We start from the raw sequence: 27,660 nt of genomic DNA on the forward strand, positions 1-27,660 counted from the left end.
GTGGGTGATTTGCATCAGGAATCTATCTCCTGTTATGTGTTGGAGGGTCTGCCTGCTCCATTAGTGTTGGGCTTACCATGGTTAGGCAAACATAACCCTAACATCGATTGGCAAGAGAGACAGATTCTCGATTGGAGTGATTTTTCCATGGACAACTATCTTAATGCATCGTTCTCCATGGTTACCACTAAAACTTTACCCTTGTTCATTTCAGAATTTTCTGATGTTTTCTCTGAGAGTGGTAATCAGGAGTTGCCTCCACCCCGGGAGTATGACTGTCCTGTCAATCTTATTCCCGGAGCTAAATTGCCCAAGTCTCGGTTGTATAATCTTTCGGAACCCGAAAGAAAGGCTATGCGAGAATATATCACCGAGAGTTTGGCAAAGGGACATATTAGACCATCCAAGTCCCCAGTGGCTGCTGGATTTTTCTTTGAAAAGAAAAAGGATGGTACCCTGAGACCATGTCTGGACTTCCGTGATCTCAATTGTATTACCGTCTGTGATCCTTACCCCCTTCCTTTGATTTCGGATTTGTTTAGTCAGATTGTCGGTGCCAAGGTGTTCTCTAAATTGGATCTGAGGGGGGCATATAATCTGGCAAGGATCAAGGAGGGGGATGAGTGGAAGACCGCATTTAATACCCCTGAGGATCATTTTGAAAACCTGGTCATGCCCTTTGGGTTAACCAATGCTCCTGCAGTTTTTCAACACTTTGTCAATGACATCTTTCATCATCTGGTGGGGAGGTTTGTTGTTGTATACCTTGATGACATACAAATTTATTCACCTAATATGGAGACTCATCAGGATCATGTGAGACAGGTGTTACAGATCCTAAGAGAGAATAAGTTGTATGCTAAGATGGAAAAGTGTGTATTTGCTGTACAGGAAGTGCAATTTCTGGGTTAAGGCTCTTTCACACCTGCGTTCTTGTCTTCCGGCATAGAGTTCCGTCGTCGGGGCTCTATGCCGGAAGAATCCTGATCAGGATTATCCCAATGCATTCTGAATGGAGTGAAATCCGTTCAGGATGCATCAGGATGTCTTCAGTTCCGGAACGGAACGTTTTTTGGCCGGAGAAAATACCGCAGCATGCTGCGCTTTTTGCTCCGGCCAAAAATCCGGAACACTTGCCGCAAGGCCGGATCTGGAATTAATGCCCATTGAAAGGCATTGATCCGGATCCGGCCTTAAGCTAAACGTCGTTTCGGCGCATTGCCGGAGCCGACATTTAGCTTTTTCTGAATGGTTACCATGGCTGCCGGGACGCTAAAGTCCTGGCAGCCATGGTAAAGTGTAGTGGGGAGCGGGGGAGCAGTGTACTTACCGTCCGTGCGGCTCCCGGGGCGCTCCAGAGTGACGTCAGGGCGCCCCAAGCGCATGGATCATGTGATCGCATTGGACACGTCATCCATGCGCATGGGGCGCTCTGACGTCATTCTGGAGCGCCCCGGGAGCCGCACGGACTGTAAGTATACCGCTCCCCCGCTCCCCACTACTACTATGGCAACCAGGACTTTAATAGCGTCCTGGGTGCCATAGTAACACTGAAAGCATTTTGAAGACGGTTCCGTCTTCAAATGCTTTCAGTACACTTGCGTTTTTCCGGATCCGGAGTGTAATTCCGGCAAGTGGAGTGCACGCCATATCCGGACAACGCAAGTGTGAAAGAGGCCTTACCTGCTCTCATCCTCAGGTTTTCGTATGGATCCCGAGAAGGTCCGTGCCGTGTTGGACTGGGATTGACCCGAAAATCTGAAAGCGCTTATGCGTTTTTTGGGGTTTACCAACTACTACCGTAAATTTATCTTGAACTATTCATCGGTGGTTAAACCTTTAAAAGACATGACTAGGAAGGGTGCTGATATTTCTATCTGGTCTGGTGTGGCATTACAGGCCTTTTCTGCTGTGAAAGAATGTTTTGCTTCGGCCCCTATTCTGGTGCAACCGGACGTGTCTCAGCAATATTGTCGCAGATTCCTTCACCCAGTAAATGGCGCCCATGTGTATTTTTTTTCTAAAAAACTCTCGACTGCTGAAAGGAATTATGATGTGCGGAATAGGGAATTGCTGGCCATTAAGTTGGCGTTCGAGGAATGGCAACATTGGTTGGAAGGAGCAATTCATCCTATTACGGTAATTACGGATCACAAGAATCTGGCCAACTTGGAGTCGGCTAAGCGACTGAACCCAAGGCAGGCCAGATGGTCATTGTTTTTCACCAGATTTAACTTCATTGTCACTTATCGCCCTGGGGTTAAGAACATTAATGCGGATGCTTTGCCACGTAGCTTTCCTGGGGGGGGGGGGGGTGAGTCTAATGACCCTAGTCCCATTTTATCTGAAGGGGTGGTTATATCTGCTATTTATCCTGATCTCGAGGCCAGGGTGTTGGAGGCACAGGAGGATGCTCCGGACTCTTGTCCTCAGGGGAAATTGTTTGTTCCCTCCGAATTATGTCACAAGGTGTTCGAGGAACATCACTGTACGGTGCTTGCTGGGCACCCTGGGAGCAGATCGACTGTCAATCTCATCTCTCGCAGATTCTGGTGGCCGGGGTTGCGTAAGTGTATTGAGGACTATGTGTCAGCCTGTGGTACCTGTGCACGTGCTAAGGTGACACATACTCGGCCTTCCGGATCTCTGCTTCCATTGCCCATCCCGTCCAGACCGTGGACCCATTTTTCCATGGATTTTATCAAGGATTTTCCGAATTCTTCGAGAAAGACTGTGATTTCTGGTGGTTCTCGATCGTTTTAGTAAAATGGCACACTTTATTGCATTACCTAGTCTACCCAATGCTAAAACTCTTGCGCTGGTGTTTGTCGAAAACAAAGTGAAACTACATAGTATTGGACAGACGGAGCGCACTAATCAGAATCTGGAGACTTACTTGAGATGTTTTGTTTCAGAGAATCAGGAACAGTGGTCTTCATTTTTGTTGTTAGCTGAGTTTGCTATAAATAACCGTAGACAGGAGTCCACTGATAAGTCGCCATTTTTTGGGGCATATGGGTTCCATCCACAGTTTGGTAAATTTTCTGGTGCTCATAATTCTGGCATTCCTGAGGAGGAACGATTTTCCTCTTTGTCTTCTATTTGGCGGAAAATCCAAAATAACCTAGAAAAGATGGGCAACAGGTATAAGCTTGCGGCTGACAGGAGACGTATGAGTGGTCCGGACCTGAGAGTGGGTGATTCTTTGTGTCTGTCTACAAGAAATATTAAACTTAAGGTACCTTCTTGGAAGTTGGGACCAAGATTTATTGGTCCATATAAGATCACTGCCATTGTTAACCCTGTAGCCTTCCGTCTTGAACTTCCTCAGGCATTGAAAATCCATAACGTATTTCATAATTCATTGTTAAAGAAATGTGTTGAAACTGTTGAACCGTCCTCCTTGCCTCCTGCTCCTGTCATGGTGGACGGCAATTTAGAATTTCAGATAAGCAGGATTGTGGACTCCCGAATTCTCCGGAGATCCCTCCAGGATCTCGTTCATTGGAGAGGGTACAGACCAGAGGAGAGGATGTGGGTTCCAGCGACCGATGTTAATGCTAGCCATCTGGTGAGAGCATTCCACAGAGCTCATCCTGATAAGGTCGGTCCTGGGTGCCCGGAGGTCACCCGTAGAAGGGGGGGTACTGTCACGCCGGTGACAGGTTTGAGAAGGTCTGAAAGAATATCTGCACATTAGTTATCTGACAGCCTCTTTTGGTTTCACTTTGTCTGTGTTTTGCTGGTATGTCCACACCCCCTGTTCAGGTGTGGATCATGTGACCTTCACCTCCCCCTATTTAGTCTGACTTTACCCATCACTCCTTGCTCTGGATAGCTTAATTTGTTTTTTTTGGAAGAGCTTGAGTGTGGTTCATGGTGAAGTCCTGTTCGTCCATCATCCATCAGTCTCAGAAGTTAAGTTTTCCGCTTGTTGTGTTTCGTATTCCCCCCCAACTTTGTTGTTTACTAGGCCTCAGCGAGACGCTGGTTCCTTCACCAGGGAAGGAGCAGGTTGTCTCTGCCCGGTCATTACTATTAAGGCATCTGAGGGCCACCAGGGTTTTCTAGGTTCCTGTGTATGGGCATCTCTACCATCGAGAGGTGCCCATACGGATAGGAGTTAGGGCCAGGAGCAGGGTTTTATAGGTGGTGACCCTTTTCCTTCCTAGCGGTGAGGCCTAGTGTCTTTTCCCTTCCTTCTTGTTGTCCTTTGGTGTTCTCCCCTACAACATCCGTGACAATCCTGAGGATATTGTATTCCTTGTAAACCCCTTTCAAGCTAATCTTTCAGTTTACCTGACATGTACAGACCTCTCCTTCCTTAACTTTTCCCTTAACTCACTGTATCCTGAGATGTGTGGAGCATGATGAAAAAAAAAAAAAACATACGTATGATGTATGCCTCTAATGTAAGCCATCTGCTGCAGCTCAGGAAATGATGAGTGCAACAATGTTACAGTCTGAGCAATCGGATCTTCCTACTGACCTGTACTAGGCCTCATGCACACCACCACTGTTTTGGTCCGCATCCGAGCCGCAGTTTTTGCGGTTTTGATGCAGACCCAATCACTTCAATGGGGCCGCAAAAGATGCGGACAGCACTCTGTGTGCTGTCCGCATCCGTTGCTCCGTTCCGTGGTCCGCCCAAAAAATATAACCTGTCCTATTCTTGTCCATTTTGCGGACAAGACTAGGCAGTTATATCAATGGCTGTCCGTGCCGTTCCGCAAATTGCGGAATGCTCACGGACGCCATCCGTGTTTTGCGGAACCGCAATTTGTGGACCGCAAAACACACAACGGTCGTGTGCATGAGGCCTTATATAAAGATCAGCAGATTGTGTCAGATGCATTATTATAAAGTTACCAGACATTTTTGTGTTAAATACTTTGTTTGCTTTTTTTCAGATCCTCCATCTATGAATATCACCCTAGAAGGTAAGTGATTGTGGTAAGATTATAAACAGAGATGAGCGAAGTTCTCAAAAATTCTATTTGCCTGCTTCGCAGAATTCTACAAAATAAATCGCTTTGTAATGAAGTACTTTGTCAGGAAGACCATTTCTTTGTAAGTAGTAGGTGCAGTGACAGGGAACGGCGATTGCGCTTTCCCCCGTTATTGTACCCCCTCAGATGCCACATTCATCACTGATTGCAACATCTAAGATCAATATTATGGCATTTCAGGGGTTGATAAAAAATTTAAAATTAAAAATTAAAATCATCATCATACTCACCTCATCCATTTGAGCTCAAAGTGGCCACCACAGCCATCTTGCTTGAAGAAACTTTTCGAGGTGCATGATGATGTCATCACGTAGGTCAGAATGGTGACATCATATATCACTGCGCACCAGATTTTGCGCAGGAACTTCAAGCAAGATGGCGGCGGAAGCCTCTTTGCACTCAAATGGATGAGGTATTGTAAGTATGATTTTCTAATTATAAAGAGTCAATTAATGTGCAATACAGAAGGGAGGACAGACTGGTTGTCACCAAGATTTTCCTGTTAAATAAATAAGTTAACAGGAAAAGGAGACAATGACAAAAAATATTCTTCAGACTGGAAAATATGCACTGTACTTTCTCCATGTTGCAATACTTTTTCTATAGGGTAATACAAGTTAGATAGAGAGATATGAGATAGATAGATAGATAGATAGATAGATAGATAGATAGATAGATAGATAGATAGATATTAGATAGAAGATATTTCCATCTATGATTTCATACCTCACTCTCTTAGGTGCTGATACGGATGATATCACCGCTGTGAATGTGACAAACGGGGATTCTATAACTATGAAGTGCATTGTAGACAGTAACCCGGAGGCTTTAATTACTTGGTATAAAGAAGACATGGAGGTCCAGCGGACTATAAGTGACCGGACTGTCACCCTTACACTCAGCAACATTACCCAGAGTGATGCTGGGAGATATCGGTGTTCTGCAGAGAATGAACATGGGGCCGCACACAGGACGGTAGAAATCATATATCACAGTAAGTATAAAATATCCGTATTACATGTGATGTGAGATCTATTCTCATTATAGTTAGGGATGAGCAAATTTCATATTTTAAAATTTGTTTTCGGTTCGTGTTGTGGTATAATGTGAATTGCGTTATGGATTCTGTTACCACGGACCATAATCCAATTCCATAACGGAATGCCTTTAGAGGCATTCCATTATCCATTCCGTCATAATATAAGTCTATGGCCTGCATAACGGATCCGCCAGGTTTACGTTATGCAGGAGAGGACTCCAGCATAACGTAGACCAGATGGATCCATTATGCAGGCCATAGACTTATATTATGACACAACAATTAAAGGAAAATGGAGATGAAATTTCAGAATTTCACTTTTTTGGCAGATTTTCTATTTTAATTAAAAAAAATCGCTAAGAAAGCAAGGGTTAACAGCCAAACAAAACTCAATATTTATTAAGTTTATTCTGTAGTTTACAGAAACACCCCATGTGTGGTTGTAAACTGCTGTACAGGCACACGGCAGGGCGCTGAAGGAAAGGAACACCATATGGATGTTGGAAGGCAGATTTTGCTGAATTGGTTTTTAGACACTATGTCCCATTTGAAGCCCCCCCCCCCCATGCACCCCTCGAGTAGAAACTCTAAAAAAAATTACCCCATTTTAGAAAATACACCCCTCAAGGTATTCAAAACTGATTTTGCAAACTTTGGTAACCCTTTTGGTGTTCCACAAGAATTAAAGGAAAATGTAGATAAATTTCTGAATTATATTTTTTGGCAGATTTTTAATTTTAATCAATTTTTTCCTGTAACAAAGCAAGGGTTAACAGCCAAACAAAACTCAATATTTAATGCCCTGATTCTGTAGTTTACAGAAACACCCTATGTGGTTGTAAACTGCTGTACGGGCACATGGCAGGGCGGAGAAGGAAAGGAACGCCATAGTTTTTGGATGGCAGATTTTGCTGGACTCGTTTTAGACACCATGTCCCATTTGAAGCCCCCCTGATGCACCCCTCTAGTAGAAACTCCAAAAAATACCCCATTTTGGAAACTACAGGAAAAGGTGGCAGTTTTATTGCTACTATTTTAGGGTACATATGATTTTTGGTTCCTCTGTATTACACTTTTTGTTAGGCAAGGTAACCAAAAATAGCTGTTTTGGCACCGTTTTAATTTTTTGTTATTTACAATGTTCATCTGACAGGTTAGATCATGTGGTATTTTTATAGAGCAGGTTGTTACGGACGCGACAATACCAAATATGACTACTTTTTGGGGTTTGTTTCAGTTTTTCTTTCAGTTTTACATAATAAAACAGTTTTTGTTTCAGTTTTACATAATAAAGCATTTTTGAAAAAAATTATTTTTTAGTGTCTCTATAATCTGAAAGCCACCATTTTTTATTTTTTGGGCAACTGTCTTATGTAGGGGATTATTTTTTTCAGTGTGAGATGATGGTTTAATTGGTACTATTTTAGGGTGCATATGACTTTTTGATCGCTTGGTATTACACTTTTTGTGATGTAAGGTGACCAAAAAATTGTTTTTTTGACACAGTTTTTATTTTATTTTATTTACGGTGTTCACCTCAGGGGTTAGGTCATGTGATATTTTTGTACAGCAGTTTCTTACGGACGAGGCACTACCTAATATTCATACTTTTTTATTTATTTAAGTTTTACACAATAATATCATTTTGAAACAAAAAATACTAATTATGTTTTAGTGTTTCCATAGTCTGAGAGCCATATTTTTTTTTTGGGGGGGGCAACTGTCTTATGTAGGGGCAATTTTTTTTTTTGTACGAGATGATGGTTTGATTTGCACTATTTTGGTGTGCGTATGACTTTTTGATCGCTTGGAATTACACTTTTTGTGATGTAAGGTTACAAAAAAATTGCTTTTTTTACACTGTTTTTATTTCTATTTTTTTACGTTGTTCACCTGAGGGTTTGGTCATGTGATATTTTTATACAGCAGGTTCTTACGGATGAGGCAATACCTAATATGTATACTTTTTGTTATTTATTTAAGTTTTACACAATTTTATCACTTTTGAAACAAAAAAATATATAATCATGTTTTAGTGTTTCCATAGTCTGAGAGCCATAGTTTTTTTTATTTTTTGGGTGATTGTCTTAGGTAGGGTATCATTTTTGCGAGATGAGATGACGGTTTGATTGGCACTATTTTGGGGTGCAATATCATGACTGCCGGACCCCTGCCGCTGATCGGGCGGGAGCAGCTCCTGCGCCCGCCCAATCAGAGAGCTGTAGCTGTACGGCCCTTGGATTTCAGACACGGATATCAGCGCCGTGTATCCTACGGGTTAAATTAATAACTGCATCAAAGTTAATAATACAAAATTCATTGTTTCCCCTTACAAAGAGGTTTGCTCCAAATCAAAGTTGCTCCAATTGCCCTGAGAATTGGAGTTATAACACCTTCTAGTCTCCTAGGCAAAGATGTTATCTGTTTTTCTTATTTATTTATTTATTTTTTATAAATTATTGCTCTTCCCCTTTTTCAGCTCTTGGATGCAATGGCAGCAATAGCAAATCATATCAGAGAGATATTGACATATGTAGCTATGGGTATATCATGGCAGCACAGTGGCTTAGTGGTTAGCCTTGCAGCGCGTTGGAACCTGACCAAGGGCAACATCTGAATGGAGTATGTATGTTCTCCCTGTGTTCGATTCTAATTTACTCCCACACTTTAAAGACATACTGAAAGGGAACTTAGATTGTGAGCTCCATTTGGGACAGCACGAGGTTAATATCCATATACTGCTGCGGAATATATCAGCACTAGTGATGAGCGACAGGGGTCATATTCGAATTTGTGATATTTCGTCGAATATTCGCAAATTCAAATATTCGTTATATTCTACATTCTTTTTTTTTACTCGAAAATCGGCAAGGTAATGATCGCGTAATATGCGAATATTGCGCGCTCAATACAGGCGTGGGTCAAAAACCAATATATTGCACTCTAGAATATAGTGCTATATATTTGTTTTTTAGAATATTCGTAATTTTTCCCATCTAAAGTCATGATTTCTCCCTGCTTAAGTTGCTTGTGGACCAATGACTCATTGGCCCACAAGCAAGAAGCAGGGAGGAATCATGTGTTCAGATGGAAAAAATGATGAATGTTCGATATAATGAATATATAGCACTATATTCTAAATATTCGCAAATTCTCAAAGTGGCGATATTCGAGATAAAAATTTGCTTTCGAATATTCGCTCTCAACACTAGTCAGCACTATATAAGTTAGGCCTCATGCACACGACCATTGTTGTTTTCCGTTCCGCAAATTGGGGTTCCGTTGTTCCGTGATCCGTTTTTGTTTCCGTTGTCTTTCCATGTGTCTTCCTTTTTTTTTTGGAGGACCACCAGAAAAAAAGTAAGGAAAAAAAAAAGTGTAAGGTTTATGTTCTCCGAAACTCTCCGGTCTGGATAGAGGATAAATTCTTCAAACTGATAGAGAAGATGATTAATGATTTGCTATAGGGGAGAAAGCGGGTAAGGCTGAAACTGGACTACTTTTTAATGCCACTGGAACAGGGGGGTTTAAACCTCCCCAGCTTTAGGGGATATGTCATTGCGTCTCAGCTATGCCTTTTTCATGAGTGGGAATCCAGCCCCCTATGTAAGAAATTAGTAGACCAATTTGGATTTCATGATTTTTTTACTCTATTAGATTCAGGATGTCTACTTCGTCTCAGGCAGGAGTTTGGAAGTTTTGCTAGGCTGGTTACCAAGGCCTGGACATTGATCAGGAGCTGGCTTTCCGTTACATCCTCACTGGTCTGCACTCCACTATGGCAAAATCAAAGACTTCCAATGCTTGAGGACCTTGATTGTCATCAGTATTGGAGGGCTAAGAACATCCATTATACAGGGAGTGCAGAATTATTAGGCAAGTTGTATTTTTGAGGATTAATTTTATTATTAAACAAGAACCATGCTCTAAATGAACCCAAAAAACTCATTAATATCAAAGCTGAATATTTTTGGAAGTAGTTTTTAGTTTGTTTTTAGTTTTAGCTATTTTAGGGGGATATCTGTGTGTGCAGGTGACTATTACTGTGCATAATTATTACGCAACTTAACAAAAAACAAATATATACCCATTTCAATTATTTATTTTTACCAGTGAAACCAATATAACATCTCAACATTCACAAATATACATTTCTTACATTCAAAAACAAAACAAAAACAAATCAGTGACCAATATAGCCACCTTTCTTTGCAAGGACACTCAAAAGCCTGCCATCCATGGATTCTGTCAGTGTTTTGATCTGTTCACCATCAACATTGCGTGCAGCAGCAACCACAGCCTCCCAGACACTGTTCAGAGAGGTGTACTGTTTTCCCTCCTTGTAAATCTCACATTTGATGATGGACCACAGGTTCTCAATGGGGTTCAGATCAGGTGAACAAGGAGGCCATGTCATTAGATTTTCTTCTTTTATACCCTTTCTTGCCAGCCACGCTGTGGAGTACTTGGACGCGTGTGATGGAGCATTGTCCTGCATGAAAATCATGTTTTTCTTGAAGGATGCAGACTTCTTCCTGTACCACTGCTTGAAGAAGGTGTCTTCCAGAAACTGGCAGTAGGACTGGGAGTTGAGCTTGACTCCATCCTCAACCCGAAAAGGCCCCACAAGCTCATCTTTGATGATACCAGCCCAAACCAGTACTCCACCTCCACCTTGCTGACGTCTGAGTCGGACTGGAGCTCTCTGCCCTTTACCAATCCAGCCATGGGCCCATCAAGACTCACTCTCATTTCATCAGTCCATAAAACCTTAGAAAAATCAGTCTTGAGATATTTCTTGGCCCAGTCTTGACGTTTCAGCTTGTGTGTCTTGTTCAGTGGTGGTCATCTTTCAGCCTTTCTTACCTTGGCCATGTCTCTGAGTATTGCACACCTTGTGCTTTTGGGCACTCCAGTGATGTTGCAGCTCTGAAATATGGCCAAACTGGTGGCAAGTGGCATCTTGGCAGCTGCACGCTTGACTTTTCTCAGTTCATGGGCAGTTATTTTGCGCCTTGGTTTTTCCACACGCTTCTTGCGACCCTGTTGACTATTTTGAATGAAACGCTTGATTGTTCGATGATCACGCTTCAGAAGCTTTGCAATTTTAAGAGTGTTGCATCCCTCTGCAAGATATCTCACTATTTTTGACTTTTCTGAGCCTGTCAAGTCCTTCTTTTGACCCATTTTGCCAAAGGAAAGGAAGTTGCCTAATAATTATGTACACCTGATATAGGGTGTTGATGTCATTAGACCACACCCCTTCTCATTACAGAGATGCACATCACCTAATATGCTTAATTGGTAGTAGGCTTTCGAGCCTATACAGCTTGGAGTAAGACAACATGCATAAAGAGGATGATGTGGTCAAAATACTCATTTGCCTAATAATTCTGTACAGGGTGTATAGCACAAGTAGTTGGTGATGGTCGGGTCCTCGCTTCGGAGGAGATTGCGCAGAAGGAAAACACAGGTGAAATAGTTTGGTTTAGATATTTTCAGCTACGATTGGCACTCTGCAGCATTGCAGATAAAACGTTATTAAGTATAGACATGTCTAGTTTTTTTGCACAGTTTAATAAAGAAAAAGAACCACGTAAAGGTTAAGATAGCTCATTGTTATAAACACTTAATTAAGACAAGTTTTTTTGGATTGTCACTCTTCTGGACAAAAGTCCTGGAGACTCACCCTAATTTATCTTCTGAGGCTTGGGAAAGTGTATTGAAGAATATGGGTTTAGTTTCTTTTAGTTTTAATCACATTTAATCGCATTCAGCTTAGTTTAATATTATTCACAAGATATATGTAACGCCGGTGTGGCTTCAGAAGCAAGGATTCCGAAACAATTCCAATTGCATACGTTGTGGGAGCCCGAATGCAGACTATCTCCATCTGTTTTGGGATTGCCCCCTTTTATATAGATATTGGGGAGCAATAAAAGATTATGAGGCCATCTTGTATAGGCAGAGAGGCTCATATGATAAATGGCTTAGGGTTTGGGCAGCATGGAACGGGTGAAGGAAGGATTGCAAAAGACCTTAAGGTGACCTCTTCCGTTGTTTTAAATCAAAAAAAAAATTCTCTCCGGGGGGCCGGCATCGTGGCAGAGGGAGGTGGCTGGGTGGGTGGGAATGTACGCATTTTGCTTTTCTTATTTTTGTAAGTGTTTTTGAGACGAATAAAGAAAATTAAAAAGGAGAAAAAAAAAAGAAAGGCCAGGAGAGTATAACAGTGGCTGCAAGTAGTAGTAGTGGCTGCTATGTATTGCTAATGATAGGAAAATTAGAAGCAGGGAGTAACAGCTGTGGTAGTATGGCAGCATGGAGCATGGCGTTGGAAGGTAGTGGTAGTAGCAGTCATGTGGTTCAGAACATGATAGTAGGCAGGCAGACAAGGATAGTGGCAAGATGGGGCACTATCAGCAACAGAAGATCTATTTGTTGGCTAAGTAGGAGTGTGATAATCCATGTCTCATTCATTTTAATAAAAGTGATGTCTTTTACATGGGTGGAGGACAATTTCATCTGTTTGTGTGTCACAAAGCCCCCTGCTGAACTTAAAACCCTCTTTGACCTGACTGAAGCTGGACAAGCTGGAAGGTTTGAATTCAAAGAGAGAAAAAAAGCAGTCTGGTTTGAATTTTTTTGGGAGCAGCAGCTATACAAGCCAGTGGCGTAGCTGAGGGCAAAATTTTAAGAGGCGCCAGCAGGACCGCAATGCCAATTAGGCAAAGTGAGGTGATCGCCCCAGGTGGCATGGCCCTGCTCACAAGTGAGGGGTGGCTGCAGGGCACAGGTAGATAAGAGCTTCCATTGGAAGCGCACATCCCCATAGTCATCTGTATCACCGTCCTCAGGACAGCGATACCGATGGATGTGCTGCGGGGCAGGCGAGAGGCGTCTCCCTTCCCTGTTCCTCTGAAAGGCTGCCGGCCTAGTGCCTACAGCCTATCAGAGGCTGGTGCAGGCAGCGCGATGACGTCATCGCGCTGCCTGAGCCGTACAGTGCGGGACATGCCGGAAGAGGCCTGCATCACATCACTGCCAGCCTGAGGTAAGTATATATATATTTTTTTTTATATGGTACAATACTGGTTACTGGCACATGATTGGGGGGCACTTGTTACTGGCACACGATTAGGGGCACTTGTTATTGGCACATGATTGGGGGGCCATCTATGGGGGGCACTTCTCACTGCACATGATTGGGGTCACTTCTTACTGGCATATGATTGGGGGCCATCTATAGGAGGCACTTCTCACTGGCACATGATTGGGGGTATCTATGGGGGCACTTACTGGCACATTATTGGGGGGCATCTATGGGAGCACATCTTACTGGTACATTATTGGGCACACTTTTTACTGGCACATTATTAGGTGGCACTATGAGGGTACTTCTTGCTGGCACATTATTGGGGGAACTATGGGGGCATCTAGTGAGGCCACAAAGAAGGAGTATTTTATATCAGTGGCTCTGTATAGGGGCATTTTATACTGGGACACATTATGGTGGGTTCTATGGAGAAGGGGGAGAGGAGTACTATGGGGTCATCTACGGGGGCACTAAGAGGGGGTATTTTATACTTGCAAATAATGGGGGAAACTGAGGGCATCTACTAAGGCACTATATAGGGGTATTTTATACTGGTACATTATTTGAGGTACTAGGAGGAAGGGGGATAGAAGCACTAGGGGGGAAATTAACTTGGGGCACTATATAGGGGTATTTTATGGGGGCACTATGGGGACTTTAGCTCAACTGGGGGCATTAAAAGGGGGTATTTTTTGCACTGTCACATTATATGGAGAATTATTACTACTGGGGGGGGGCATTATGGTGGGCTTTACTACTACTATGTGTCTATGGGGAATATTATTACTAGTATAGACACTATGGGAGCATTATTACTTCTGGGGCACAGTGGGGACATGTTGGGGGCCCTGTCGGAGCATTATTACTTGTGTGCTCTAGCAGAGAACTATTCCTATTGGTGGAACTTTTGGGACAATTTGCTGTGGGGACCATTGGCACAGTATCAGCTTATAAACTACAAATTGGAGTGGTAATGAAAAGCAGGAAGTGCACAACCCCATATGCAGTGGTACATCTATACCCGGGGGGGGGGGGGGGGGGACACATAGATCCTGCAGTTGTGGCCTGCTGCTAATGGCAATCCCCAGCAAAAATGCATACAATGGAGGATGCCCGCAGCGGACCACAATTACCACAATAGACATCCTACACAGGATAGCAAAGGTGTGGATGTGCTAAACAATAAAACAAAATAACAATAACTTTTACAAAGACAGGTGCACTCTGCGGTCTTACTAAACCCTCATACTGCTGTAAAATTGAGAGATTAGCCAACGTATTCTACTGTGGAGGACATGTTTGAGCCCGATCACCTCGCCAAGGTTTCTCAAGTAGCTCGGGACCTAACGCTAAACCTACCTGTGCCGTATGGGAAATACCAGGAGCCAGTGGGCAAATTACAGGAGCGCAAGGTCTGACTCACAGCAAACTCCCAGTTACCTCCAGCACGTAACCATGCTTACAATGAGAGGAGAGAGAGAGAGCTCCGAGCCCCACCCAAGACTGGCTGATATAGCCCGGGCCTCACATGTGCACCAGAATGCTGCCTGTAGAGGGAAATAAAAGCACATTCAGACTAGGAGTTTTTACACCTCCAAACAATTCTATATATAAACTACAAATTGGCATGGTAATGAAACCTTGGCGAGGTGATCGGGCTCAGACATGTCCTCCTCAGTAGGATATGTTGGCTAATCTCTCAATTTTACATCAGTATGAGGGTTTAGTAAGACCGCAGAGGGCACCTGTTTTTGAAAAAGTTATTTTTACAGTATCAGCTTACCACAATTATTTTTTGGGGACGTTATGTTTACACTATTAGTGTCAGGGGCACTATTTGCTGGGTGCAGTTATTTTAGGGCACTTCATGGTACTAGTATTACCAGGGGGTTTATCTGTTTCTGCAGTATAATATTCAGGAGCACGGCAGGCAGAGTATTGGGGGTGTTAGGATGATTTGTCCAGAAGATAGGAGGATGATGGAAAAGTAGTAAACTAAGATTTTTTTTGTCAAACTGCAGAGATGAGAAATGGCTGAAAAATAGTGGTCTGGTCTGAAGGTCTGAAAGGAGAAGATGAGGAAAGAGAACATCTACATCAAAGGAGACGTCACTGGATGTAAGAGGTATGGGGCGCTGTATTACCCTCTATGTTCTGTAGGGATGGGAGGGTGGATATAGAATTTGGCCCACACTGTAGCAGCCTGGCCCCAGACCTCAGGTCACACTGTGCGTGTTCTGAATTCTGGGGCCTCACACCCATCTACTACATTATCTGTACTCAGAGTTATCACCGTGTTATCTGTGGTGTTACATAGGACTGCAGGTGACATCTACTGCAATATCTGTACTCAGAGTTACCACTGTGTTATCTGTGGTGTTACATAGGACTGCAGGTGACATATACTACATTATCTGTACTCAGAGAGTTATCACCGTGTTATCTGTGGTGTTACATAGGACTGCAGGTGATATCTACTGCAATATCTGTACTCAGAGAGTTAGCACTGTGTTATCTGTGGTGTTACATAGGACTGCAGGTGACATCTACTGCAATATCTGTACTCAGAGAGTTAGCACTGTGTTATCTGTGGTGTTACATAGGACTGCAGGTGACATCTACTGCAATATCTGTACTCAGAGTTAGCACTGTGTTATCTATGGTGTTACATAGGACTGCAGGTGACATATACTAAATTATCTGTACTCAGAGAGTTAGCACTGTGTTATCTGTGGTGTTACATAGGACTGCAGGTGATATCTACTACATTATCTTTAAAATGGGCATGGCCACAGCTAAGCCACTGATACATGCAGATAAATAACGCAAGTTTGTGAATGTTTGCGTGTTTGTTTTACAGTGTGTGTTTGTTGTAAGTGTGTGAAATAAGATTAAGTGATGTTAAGAATCAGGGACTATAGGAAAAGACCACAAAAAGTCAGTTGCTTCTCATTGCACTGTATTATTATTATTTTTTTCTTTCTCTTTTCTTGTGTTTCATTATTGAAAGGTAGCTAGCTGGGTGGGAGACTCAATTATTAAGTTTGGAGAAGTGTTTAAACAAAAAAAAATGGGGGGCGGGGGGAGTGCAGAGAGAGCCGGGGATGAGGTACTTAAACTGGGGGAGGATTGTATGTATACTAATGCCAGAAACCTGACTAACAAAACAGGTGAAATGGAATTAGTGATATGTGAGGAGGACTATGACATAGTGGGAAGAACTGAGACATGGCTGGATGATAGTCATGACCGGGCAGTTAGAATGGATTGTTACAGGTTGCAGTCTGTTTAGAAAGGAGATGGGGTCTGCCTTCATGTAAAATCCTTTCCAAAACCCACACTCTGGAAAGAGATAAGTGAGGAAAATGAACATGTGGAGTCACGGTGGATAAAAATACTAATAGGAGTTTGTTATAAGCCACGTCATACACAAGAGTCCACAAAAAATCTACATCAACTTCCTGAAACCTGGAAACTGAAACCTGTACATCTCATAAAGGAAACAGGTTCTTGGCAATAACCAAAGACCTTTGCCAACTAGTTCAGGACCCGACAAGAAGGGCGGCCATACTGTACTTAGTCTTAACCAATAGACCTGACAGAACAACAGATATGTAGGTTGGCGGACAACTGATAAATAGTGACCATAAAATAATAACCTTCCAATTGTCATTTAAAAGAGTGTTTCTTCAGGGAGGAACAAAAATACCACATTTCAAAAAAGCTAAATTTGACCAGCTGAAAGAGGCCATTGGCCTAACTAACTGGGACAAAGTCCTCAAAAATAAAAATACAGCCACAAAATGACTTTAAAAGTGATTGACGTTATGCTGCCGGCCTGACCGCAGCTTTTTTATAGTGAGTACTACTACAGACGATTATGCTAGTTTAACAAACTAGAGCCACTGCTTGAGCATTAAATAAATAGACTTTACATGTAAAGACTGCTGTAAGCGGGGGTCACTAGTCACACAGGGACACGAGGGGACACATTAATAACGTAATACTGTAGCACATAGGGCCATGAGGTGACCAGCATAAGATGCTATATGTGTGTCATCCACAGATCCCCCATAATAGTGTCACCCACAGATCCCCCATAATAGTGTCATCCACAGATCTCCATAATAGTGTCATCCACAGATCCCCCATAATAGTGTCATCCACAGATCCCCCATAACAGTGTAATCCACAGATCCCCCATAATAGTGTCATCCACAGATACCCCCATAACAGTGCATCATCCATAGATCTCACCATATCAGTGTGTGATCCACAGATCCCCCATAACAATGCATCAGCCAAAGATAATAGTGTAATCCACAGATCCCCCATTACAGTGTAATCCACAGATCCCCCATAATAGTGTCATCCACAGATACCCCCATAACAGTGCATCATCCATAGATCTCACCATATCAGTGTGTGATCCAGAGATCCCCCATAACAATGCATCAGCCAAAGATAATAGTGTCATCCACAGACCACCATTAGTTCAAAACCCACCAAAATCACACCTTTTGGTTAAAAAAAAAATTATTCTTATTTTCCTCCTCAAAAACCTAGGTGCGTCTTATCATCAGGTGCATCTTATAAAGCGAAAAATACGGTAAATGGTAAAAAATATAAATCTTAAGGTGTCGGCCCCTTACAAAGTTATGAGAGGGGAGTTTCAGACAGCGATAAGGAGAAAGCAAAGCTGTGAAATATTTTTTTCTCCACTGTATTTACTGAGGAAAATAAACTGTGAGAGGAAATGCAGAATGTAAACGTAAATTCCCCTTTAATAGTGACCTGTTTGACCCAGAAAGAATTACAGTCGCGTCTTAAAAAAATTAAAATAGACAAATCCCTGAGACCAGATGGCATACACCCCTGTATCCTAAGAATTAAGGGATGTCGTAGATAGACCCTTATTTCTAATATTTAATGACTCTATATTGACAGGGAGTGCTCTAAAGATTGTTTAGCATTTGAGTAAATGTGGTGTCATTATTCAAAAAGGGGTCAAAAACTGAGCCCGGGAACTATAACCCGGTAAGTCTAACATCGGTCGTGGATAAACTGTTTGCAGGTTTTCGAAGAGATGATATCTTGGAGTACCCAATGAAGCAATGAAAATAATCAAATAACGCCATATCAGCATGGCTTCATGAGGGATCGGTCATGTCAAACTAATTTAATAATTTTCTAGGAGGAGGTAAGTTCTAGACTTGACCTGACTAAGTCAATGGATGTCGTATATCTGGACTTCTCTAAAGCATATGATACTGTACCGCATAACAGGTTAGTACATAAAATGAGAATGATTGGACTGGGAGAAAATGTCTGTATGTGGGTAAGTAACTGGCTCAATGATAGAAAACAGAGGGTGGTTATTAACGGTACACACTCAGATTGGGTCACTGTCACTAGTGGAGTACCTCAGGGGTCAGTACTGGGCCCTATTCTCTGTAATATATTTATTAATGATCTTGTAGAAGGCTTGCACAGTAAAATATCAATTTTTGCAGATGACACTAAACTGTGCAAAGTAATTAACATGGAAGAGGACAGTATACTGTATATATACACTACAGAGGACAGTATACTGTATATATACTACAGAGGACAGTATACTGTATATATATACTACAGAGGACAGTATACTGTATATATATACTACAGAGGACAGTATACTGTATACAGAGGACAGTATACTGTATATATATACTACAGAAGACAGTATACGGTATACAGAGGACAGTATACTGTATATATATACTACAGAGGACAGTATACTGTATATATACTAGTGGTACACCGGCGCTTACACTGAAATGGACTGACGCAGCGGTACCGCAACGGTATCGCCACCGTTGAAGATCAAGTAAATGATGTGTAATATGTGTGTTAGGTACTGCGCGACATGCACCCCCTTTTATTTTCCCTGCCTATTCGGCACTTTAAAGGTCCGCAGTAAATAATACAGTAGCTCACAGATTTTTTGAATACCTTATCCTGGATGTTCATCTGCGAGGGCTGTTCTCCTGCGTCCTTCTGGCTTCTTTTTTCTTTTTTTCCTTCTTTTAAGTGCCGTACGGGATGAGGAAAGGTTTGGGGGGGCTGAACCCTAGTTTTTATTTGTGATTTTTTTGTGATTTTTTATAAAATACAGAGCTTGCCCCGGCCGGTGGCACAGCTCGTGGTTAGAAAAAGCCGCTTGTTCGCGCTCGCAAGGAGCGCAACGTGACATCACGGCAGTAGCTACGGTGGACCAGGAGGACCAAAATTACTCCAACGCGTTTCGATTAGATCGCTAATCTTCGTCAGGGATGATTGTTCTGGCTCCTGGTGCTACTTTTAAAGGTCCGTATCTCCTCCCTTCCTTAACCCCTTCATCCTTGGCATTATAGTTTGATGTTATTGGAAAGCAAATAATTCTATTTCGGAGTTTAGTCCTGAGGGTACCAGAGCGTTTAAGTTAAATATCCAACGGTTTTCTGATCTGGACATTTTCTTGATGTAATCTCCTCCCCTTTTGTCTTTTTTGACCATTTCGATACCACAAAAGGTGGTCCCGCTAATGTTACCTCCATGTTTCTCGTTGTAGTGTCTAGAGAGCGGGTGACCCTCATATTTTCTTCCTATATTGTAGATGTGTTCCCCTATCCTTTTGCTTATGGTTCTCTTTGTGCGTCCTATGTATGTTTTTTTACACGGACATGTTATGGCGTATATTGCGCCCTGACTTCTGCAGGTTATGTGATCCTTTATTTTGTATGTTTCTGTGTCCCCTGTCTATTCATTTCTTATTTCCAAGTTAGTATGCTGTTTTCTGTTTATTTTTAGTTTTTTGCAGACACCGCAATTGCCGCATGGAAAAAAACCTCCCTGGGTTTTTTGTCCTGAGATCGCCTTTAATGTTTGGTTGTCATATATTTTGCTCAAGCATTTGTTGGTGGGGGCTATTATACTTCCCACGTTTTTAGCTTTTCTGTAGATGAATTTTGGATTTTTGGGGATCTGATCTCCTATTATTTTGTCCTGCTTCAAGGTTTCCCAATGCTTTTTGATTATCCTTCTCAGTGTTCCTGCTTGGCTGTTATACTGTGTGATGATGGGTGGCATTTCAAAAGCTCCCGCTTTTGTTTTACTGTCTTCTGTTTTTTTCTTTTTATTAATTAACTCCTATCTGTCAAGTTTTCCTATCAGTTTTTTCTGTATTAGTAGTTTTTCCTTGTCGTAACCTCTCACTTCAAATTTTTTCTGCATTTTATCTGCCTCTGCTTGGTATTCATTTTCCTTTGTGCAGTTGCGTTTTATTCTCATGAATTGCCCCTTTGGAATATTTTCCAACCACTGTGGGAGGTGGCAGCTCTCACGGGAGATGAAGCTATTTGCATCTGTGGGTTTGTCGTATGTCCTTGTTTGTATTTTACCATCCTCTATGTAGATGGTTAGGTCCAAAAAATTAATTGTCCTGGTGCTGCATAATGGTGTAAATTCCAAATGATATTCATTGTTGTTAATTTCCTTGAAGAATGCATTTAGTTCTTCGGGGGACGAGATTCGCACCGGTGTTCCCAAACATCTATGTAGGTCAGTGGGAACATGAAGCCATCTACCCCCACGGCCAACTCCGGTCGAATCTCGTCCTATGGAAACGCTTCATAGATGACATTATATTCATCTGGATCCACAGGATTTACTTTATGCTGTTAAAAACAAAGCAGGGCGCTCCATAGGGTAATACCGTTGGTAGTCAGATAAAATAAATGGTTCCAGTACGGGGCTCACCTTTTGTGGTTGTGCAATCTGTAGGCATAACTCTAGTAAAAGCTTGTCAATACATGTGATGGAGTCACGATTCGCTGGTGGATCTGCAGCCGCGGAGGGATGACTTCTTGTCGGAGATCCCTGAAGTCTCCAAGAAGTGGTAGGATACAGAGGTAAATAGATAAAATATCCCAGGGCGCAAGAATCCAGTCTAGATAGTGATAGTAAATAGAAACGTATTTATTGCACAAGTACAACGCGTTTCGGGGAGTAGTTCCCCTTCATCAATAGCAAGGGGGGGGGACTCTGTTGTTGTGTCTGGGTGAGGGGCTGGAGGGGGTAGGAAGAAGAGACATTCATAACAGATAAAATTATGATACATAATTGGTGCTAAAAAGAGTCAACAAATAGAGTAATTATGATCCAATAACTAATCAAGGACTAATGATTTGATAGGAGAATGATAAGATAATGAGGAGGGGGGTAATAAACGAATTAGAAGGTATTGATCCATGGTGATGCATGTGCATATTGTTCATTACACAAATAATGAAAAATAATAATGGGTATAATAATAATGGATCAAAAATATATACACTGCTCAAAAAAATAAAGGGAACACTTAAACAACACAATGTAACTCCAAGTCAATCACACTTCTGTGAAATCAAACTGTCCACTTAGGAAGCAACACTGAGTGACAATCAATTTCACATGCTGTTGTGCAAATGGGATAGACAACAGGTGGAAATTATAGGCAATTAGCAAGACACCCCCAATAAATGAGTGGTTCTGCAGGTGGTGACCACAGACCATTTCTCAGTTCCTATGCTTCCAGGCTGATGTTTTGGTCACTTTTGAATGCTGGCGGTGCTTTCACACTAGTGGTAGCATGAGACGGAGTCTACAACCCACACAAGTGGCTCAGGTAGTGCAGCTTATCCAGGATGGCACATCAATGCGAGCTGTGGCAAGAAGGTTTGCTGTGTCTGTCAGCGTAGTGTCCAGAGCATGGAGGCGCTACCAGGAGACAGGCCAGTACATCAGGAGACGTGGAGGAGGCCGTAGGAGGGCAACAACCCAGCAGCAGGACCGCTACCTCCGTCTTTGTGCAAGGAGGAACAGGAGGAGCACTGCCAGAGCCCTGCAAAATGACCTCCAGCAGGCCACAGATGTGCATGTGTCTGCTCAAACGGTCAGAAACAGACTCCATGAGGGTGATATGAGGGCCCGACCTACACAGGTGGGGGTTGTGCTTACAGTCCAACACCGTGCAGGACGTTTGGCATTTTCCAGAGAACACCAATATTGGCAAATTCGCCACTGGCGCCCTGTGCTCTTCACAGATGTAAGCAGGTTCACACTGAGCACATGTGACAGACGTGACAGAGTCTTGAGACGCCGTGGAGAACGTTCTGCTGCCTGCAACATCCTCCAGCATGACCGGTTTCTGTTTTGCATTGGGTCAGTAATGGTGTGGGGTGGCATTTCTTTGGAGGGCCACACAGCCCTCTATGTGCTCGCCAGAGGTAGCCTGACTGCCATTAGGTACCGAGATGAGATCCTCAGACCCCTTGTGAGACCATATGCTGGTGCGGTTGGCCCTGGGTTCCTCCTAATGCAAGACAATGACCTCATGTGGCTGGAGTGTGTCAGCAGTTCCTGCAAGACGAAGGCATTGATGCTATGGACTGGCCCGCCCGTTCCCCATACCTGAATCCAATTGAGCACATCTGGGACATCATGTCTCGCTCTTTCCACCAATGTCACGTTGCACCACAAACTGTCCAGGAGTTGGCAGATGCTTTAGTCCAGGTCTGGTAAGAGATCCCTCAGGAGACCGTCCGCCACCTCATCAGGAGCAGGCACAGGCGTTGTAGGGAGGTCATACAGGCACGTGGAGGCCACACACACTACTGAGCCTCATTTTGACTTGTTTTAAGGACATTTCATCAACGTTGGATCAGCCTGTAGTGTGTTTTTCCACTTTAATTTTGAGGGTGACTCCAAATCCAGACCTCCATGGGTTGAAAAATTAAATTTCCATTTTTTTATTTTTGTGTGATTTTGTTGTCAGCACATTCAACTATGTAAAGAACAAAGTATTTCAGAAGAATATTTAATTAATTCAGATCTAGGATGTGTTATTTTTGTGTTCCCTTTATTTTTTTGAGCAGTGCATATATATGGATAATGAATAAATGATAAATAATAAATAATATTGATAATGACAAAATAATAATGATGAAGATGAAAAATAAAAATAAAAAATATATGTATATATATATATATATAAATAATAATAATAATGAAAAATAAATGAATAAATAAAGATAAATGATACAAAATATGAAATAAATAAAAATGTTGGTTCAATATATGGAGCGTCATGCTTACATATGTACAGAAAATCAGGTGGTGGTGGAATATACATGTAAAATACTACATTACACAACCTTGGGGACCTCGGCTGTTTGAAATAGGGAACGCCACAATTGAAACATAACTGAACTCGGGGTATTTCAGAGGTTTATCTTGAAGGCCTCGTTAAGACCAAATGGGTTAAGGCGGTTGAGTTTGTATATCCAAAACATCTCGCGCCTTTTGATCGTCTGCATGGCATTGTGGCAATCAGAGCCGATTTGTTCAATGGGCGTGATGGAAAAGCCAGTGGCGAGGCCCTTATGGCGAATGGTTGCGTGTCGAGACACGCTGTGCTGTAGGAAACCCTTTTTGATATTTGACCGGTGTTTGTTAAGCCTGTTGCGCAAGGTTTGGATTGTCCGCCCCCACATACTGTAGGCCGCAGGTGCATTCCAGTAGGTAGATAAAATTTTTTGATCCACAGTCTAAATGTTGTCTGATGGAGAAGGTTCCCCCATTAGATCTACTTTGGAAAGAAGTTGACATGCGTATAGCGGTACAGCAGAGACATTTGGGTTGGTTGCATCTGAAGCTGCCAGGTTGTTCGGAGTGTTGGGTTCTCGTGGGGGAAGGTTTGTGGTCGAATCTGTCGGCACGCAGTTTGCTTGGAGCTAATAGATTTTTTAAAGTTTTAGCTCTCCTGAACGTCAAGGGAGGATGGCTGGGTAGTGATTTGGATAGAAATGGATCGTTTCTTAGGATATACCAGTGTTTGGATAGAATGCTCATAATATCCTTATGGTTATTGCTGTATGTCGTGATAAAGTTAGTACTCCACTTATTTTCAGATTTCTTGTTTTTTTAAATATTTTTAGTGATATCATCTGTATTATCGTTTTTATTAGTGGGTAGGCAGTTTTCTTGTGTGAGGGTTTTTGCTTTGTTGAAGGCCGCTTCTATGATTGGGAGAGGATAACCTTTTTGTATAAACCTCTTACGGATGTTCTCACTCTGGGTCATGAAGTCTTTTTCTAGGGAGCAGTTCCTTCTAATTCGTTTAAACTGGCCGAAGGAAATATTGGTTTTCCATTTTTTGTGGTGTGAACTGGTGAAGTCCAGGTAGCTGTTGCAGTCCACCTTTTTGAAATGCGTGCGTGTTTCTAATTTATTATTGATGACGTTCAGTTCCAGGTCCAGGTACTCAATTTGCGTCTGATTGTGAGTTCCGGACAAGGTGATGCCCCAATCAGTGGAATTGAGGTGTGCAACAAAATTATTTAAAGAGCAAATGCCACGGTTCCAAATAATTAACAGGTAGTCAATGTACCGTCGATAAAAGATTATGTTTTGATCCCAAAAGCTAGAGTTATATATGAATCTGGTTTCAAAAGCCCCCGTAAACAAATTCGCAAAACTCGGCGCGAAACGCGTGCCCATTTCAGTCCCCCTGGTTTGCAGGTAAAGTTGATCCTGGAAGCGAAACACGTTGTGCGTCAGAATAAACCTAATGGATTCGAGAATAAAGGATTTTTGGTCGGTGGGCAAGAGATGGTCGTTATCCAGATATTGTTTGGTACAGTTGATACCCAATTCATGTTCGATGTTTGAATACAGTGCAGTGACGTCTAATGTCATCAATCTGTAGGTGCCTTCCCACTTGATCTCCTTGAGTGATTGTAACAAGGAGGAGGAGTCTCGAAGGTATGATGGTAAAGTGGTGACATACTTCTGTAGGAGAACGTCAACGTAATGTGAGAGGTTACAGGTAAGGGATGAGATGCCTGAGATGATCGGGCGGCCTGGGGGTTTCATTGGGTCCTTATGGATTTTTGGTAAGTGGTAGAATATTGCAATTGCTGAGTCTAGGCTTAGAATGTAATTTTGTTCCTTCTTGTCTAATATGTGTTTTGCGGATTCAATGAGGGTTTTGAATGCCTTCTTGTGCTCTAAAGAGGGGTCCTAATTAAGAGGGAGGTAATAGTCTCTATTAGATAGAATGTGAAGTGCCTCTTTCACATAATCCTCTTTGTTTTGGATCACCACACCCCCACCTTTGTCTGCCCCTCGGATGACAATCCCAGTGTTCTCTTGAAGGTGTTTCACTGCTAGTTTCTCACTGGAGTTTAAATTACTGTTGAATAATGTTTTTTGGTGGATATCCTTATGGTTATTGCTGTATGTCGTGATAAAGTTAGTACTCCACTTATTTTCAGATTTCTTGTTTTTTTTATATTTTTAGTGATATCATCTGTATTATCGTTTTTATTAGTGGGTAGGCAGTTTTCTTGTGTGAGGGTTTTTGCTTTGTTGAAGGCCGCTTCTATGATTGGGAGAGGATAACCTTTTTGTATAAACCTCTTACGGATGATCTCACTCTGGGTCATGAAGTCTTTGTCTAGGGAGCAGTTCCTTCTAATTCGTTTAAACTGGCCGAAGGGAATATTGGTTTTCCATTTTTTTGTGGTGTGAACTGGTGAAGTCCAGGTAGCTGTTGCAGTCCACCTTTTTGAAATGCGTGCATGGTTCTAATTTATTATTGATGACGTTCAGTTCCAGGTCCAGGTACTCAATTTGCGTCTGATTGTGAGTTCCGGACAAGGTGATGCCCCAATCAGTGGAATTGAGGTGTGCAACAAAATTATTAATAGAGCAAATGCCACGGTTCCAAATAATTAACAGGTAGTCAATGTACCGTCGATAAAAGATTATGTTTTGATCCCAAAAGCTAGAGTTGTATATGAATCTGGTTTCAAAAGCCCCCGTAAACAAATTCGCAAAACTCGGCGCGAAACGCGTGCCCATGGCAGTCCCCCTGGTTTGCAGGTAAAGTTGATCCTGGAAGCGAAACACGTTGTGCGTCAGAATAAACCTAATGGATTCTAGAATAAAGGATTTTTGGTCGGTGGGCAAGAGATGGTCGTTATCCAGATATTGTTTGGTACAGTTGATACCCAATTCATGTTCGATGTTTGAATACAGTGCAGTGACGTCTAATGTCATCAATCTGTAGGTGCCTTCCCACTTGATCTCCTTGAGTGATTGTAACAAGGAGGAGGAGTCTCGAAGGTATGATGGTAAAGTGGTGACATACTTCTGTAGGAGAACGTCAACGTAATGTGAGAGGTTACAGGTAAGGGATGAGATGCCTGAGATGATCGGGCGGCCTGGGGGTTTCATTGGGTCCTAATGGATTTTTGGTAAGTGGTAGAATATTGCAATTGCTGAGTCTAGGCTTAGAATGTAATTTTGTTCCTTCTTGTCTAATATGTGTTTTGCGGATTCAATGAGGGTTTTGAATGCCTTCTTGTGCTCTAAGGAGGGGTCCTCATTAAGAGGGAGGTAATAGTTTCTATTAGATAGAATGTGAAGTGCCTCTTTCACATAATCCTCTTTGTTTTGGATCACGACACCCCCACCTTTGTCTGCCCCTCGGATGACAATCCCAGTGTTCTCTTGAAGGTGTTTCACTGCTAGTTTCTCACTGGAGTTTAAATTACTGTTGAATAATGTTTTTTGGTGGACAGTCCGGAAATCCTCCAGAACTAAGTTATGAAAGGTGTCAATGAAGTTGCCCTTATGTTGAGTGGGATAAAAATTGGATGGAGGCTTCAAGCCGGTAGAGATATATGTTGAGACTCCTGGGGTCGTTTGGGTATCCACGTGCTTCTCATCCGATGTTTTGCTCGAATTCTCCAGGATGTTGAAGTGCCTTTTGAGAGTTAATTTTCTTGTAAAATTGTGTAGGTCCAAAAAAAGGTCAAAACCCTTGATGTTTGAGGAGGGACAAAAAGATAGACCTCTAGATAGCAAAGCGGTCTCCTCAGGCCTAAGTGTGTATGTGGATAAATTGAAGATTCTAACCTCTGGTGCTGCAGGATCAGGGCATCCTATGTTTTGCGTTTTGCTCTTGCCTGTCCTACAGCCCCTTCGGTATTTTTTCTTTTGGCTGTTCTTTTTCCCAGCGGATGAAAATAATTTGTGATTGCGACTGTGCTGGGACTCTTTAGTATGCGGTATAAGTTGGTGGGTGTGAGGGTGGGGGGAAGGGATAAAAAAGAGACCGAGCCTGGATTGGAAAGGCAAGTGGTATTGAGTGTGGGGGGTGAGTCTGAACTGATGTGTTGATGGTGGTTGGCGGGGGGGGGGGGACCGGCTGGGAATTTGGGACGGGGATGTGGTATGTAAAGTGATCAATGAATCAAGTTCAAAATCAACAGGGGTAGGCGGGGAGGAAGGAGTGGACTGTAGCGAAGGTGGGGGGGAGAGAAGGGTTGGGGAGGGAGGGAAAGGAGGTGGGTGGAAAATTGAGAGGGGCACAGTTGGACAAGACGTCTGGATCGAAGATCTCTGAGGTGGAGCTGGGAGGTGTGGGGGAGGTGTGGCCCAGGGGAGAG

The 27,660-nt window shown here is 42.5% G+C and overlaps 1 protein-coding gene across 2 annotated transcripts in view; it reads left to right on the forward strand.

Annotated features, from left to right (window-relative positions):
* Window positions 1-27,660, forward strand: part of LOC120991972 (sialic acid-binding Ig-like lectin 8) — a 115,908-nt gene that overhangs the window by 59,753 nt on the left and 28,495 nt on the right. For both annotated transcript variants that reach the window (XR_005776888.1, XM_040420736.1), the window contains exons 5-6: window positions 4,911-4,940; window positions 5,749-6,003. Coding sequence is in view for 1 of the 2 variants with exons in the window: in XM_040420736.1 (XP_040276670.1) it covers window positions 4,911-4,940; window positions 5,749-6,003 (285 nt within the window). In the remaining variant the exon portion in view is untranslated. The remainder of the gene's footprint in view (window positions 1-4,910; window positions 4,941-5,748; window positions 6,004-27,660) is intronic.

The sequence above is a fragment of the Bufo bufo genome, chromosome 1, assembly GCF_905171765.1.
Source record: "Bufo bufo chromosome 1, aBufBuf1.1, whole genome shotgun sequence".
Classification (NCBI taxonomy): domain Eukaryota; kingdom Metazoa; phylum Chordata; class Amphibia; order Anura; family Bufonidae; genus Bufo; species Bufo bufo.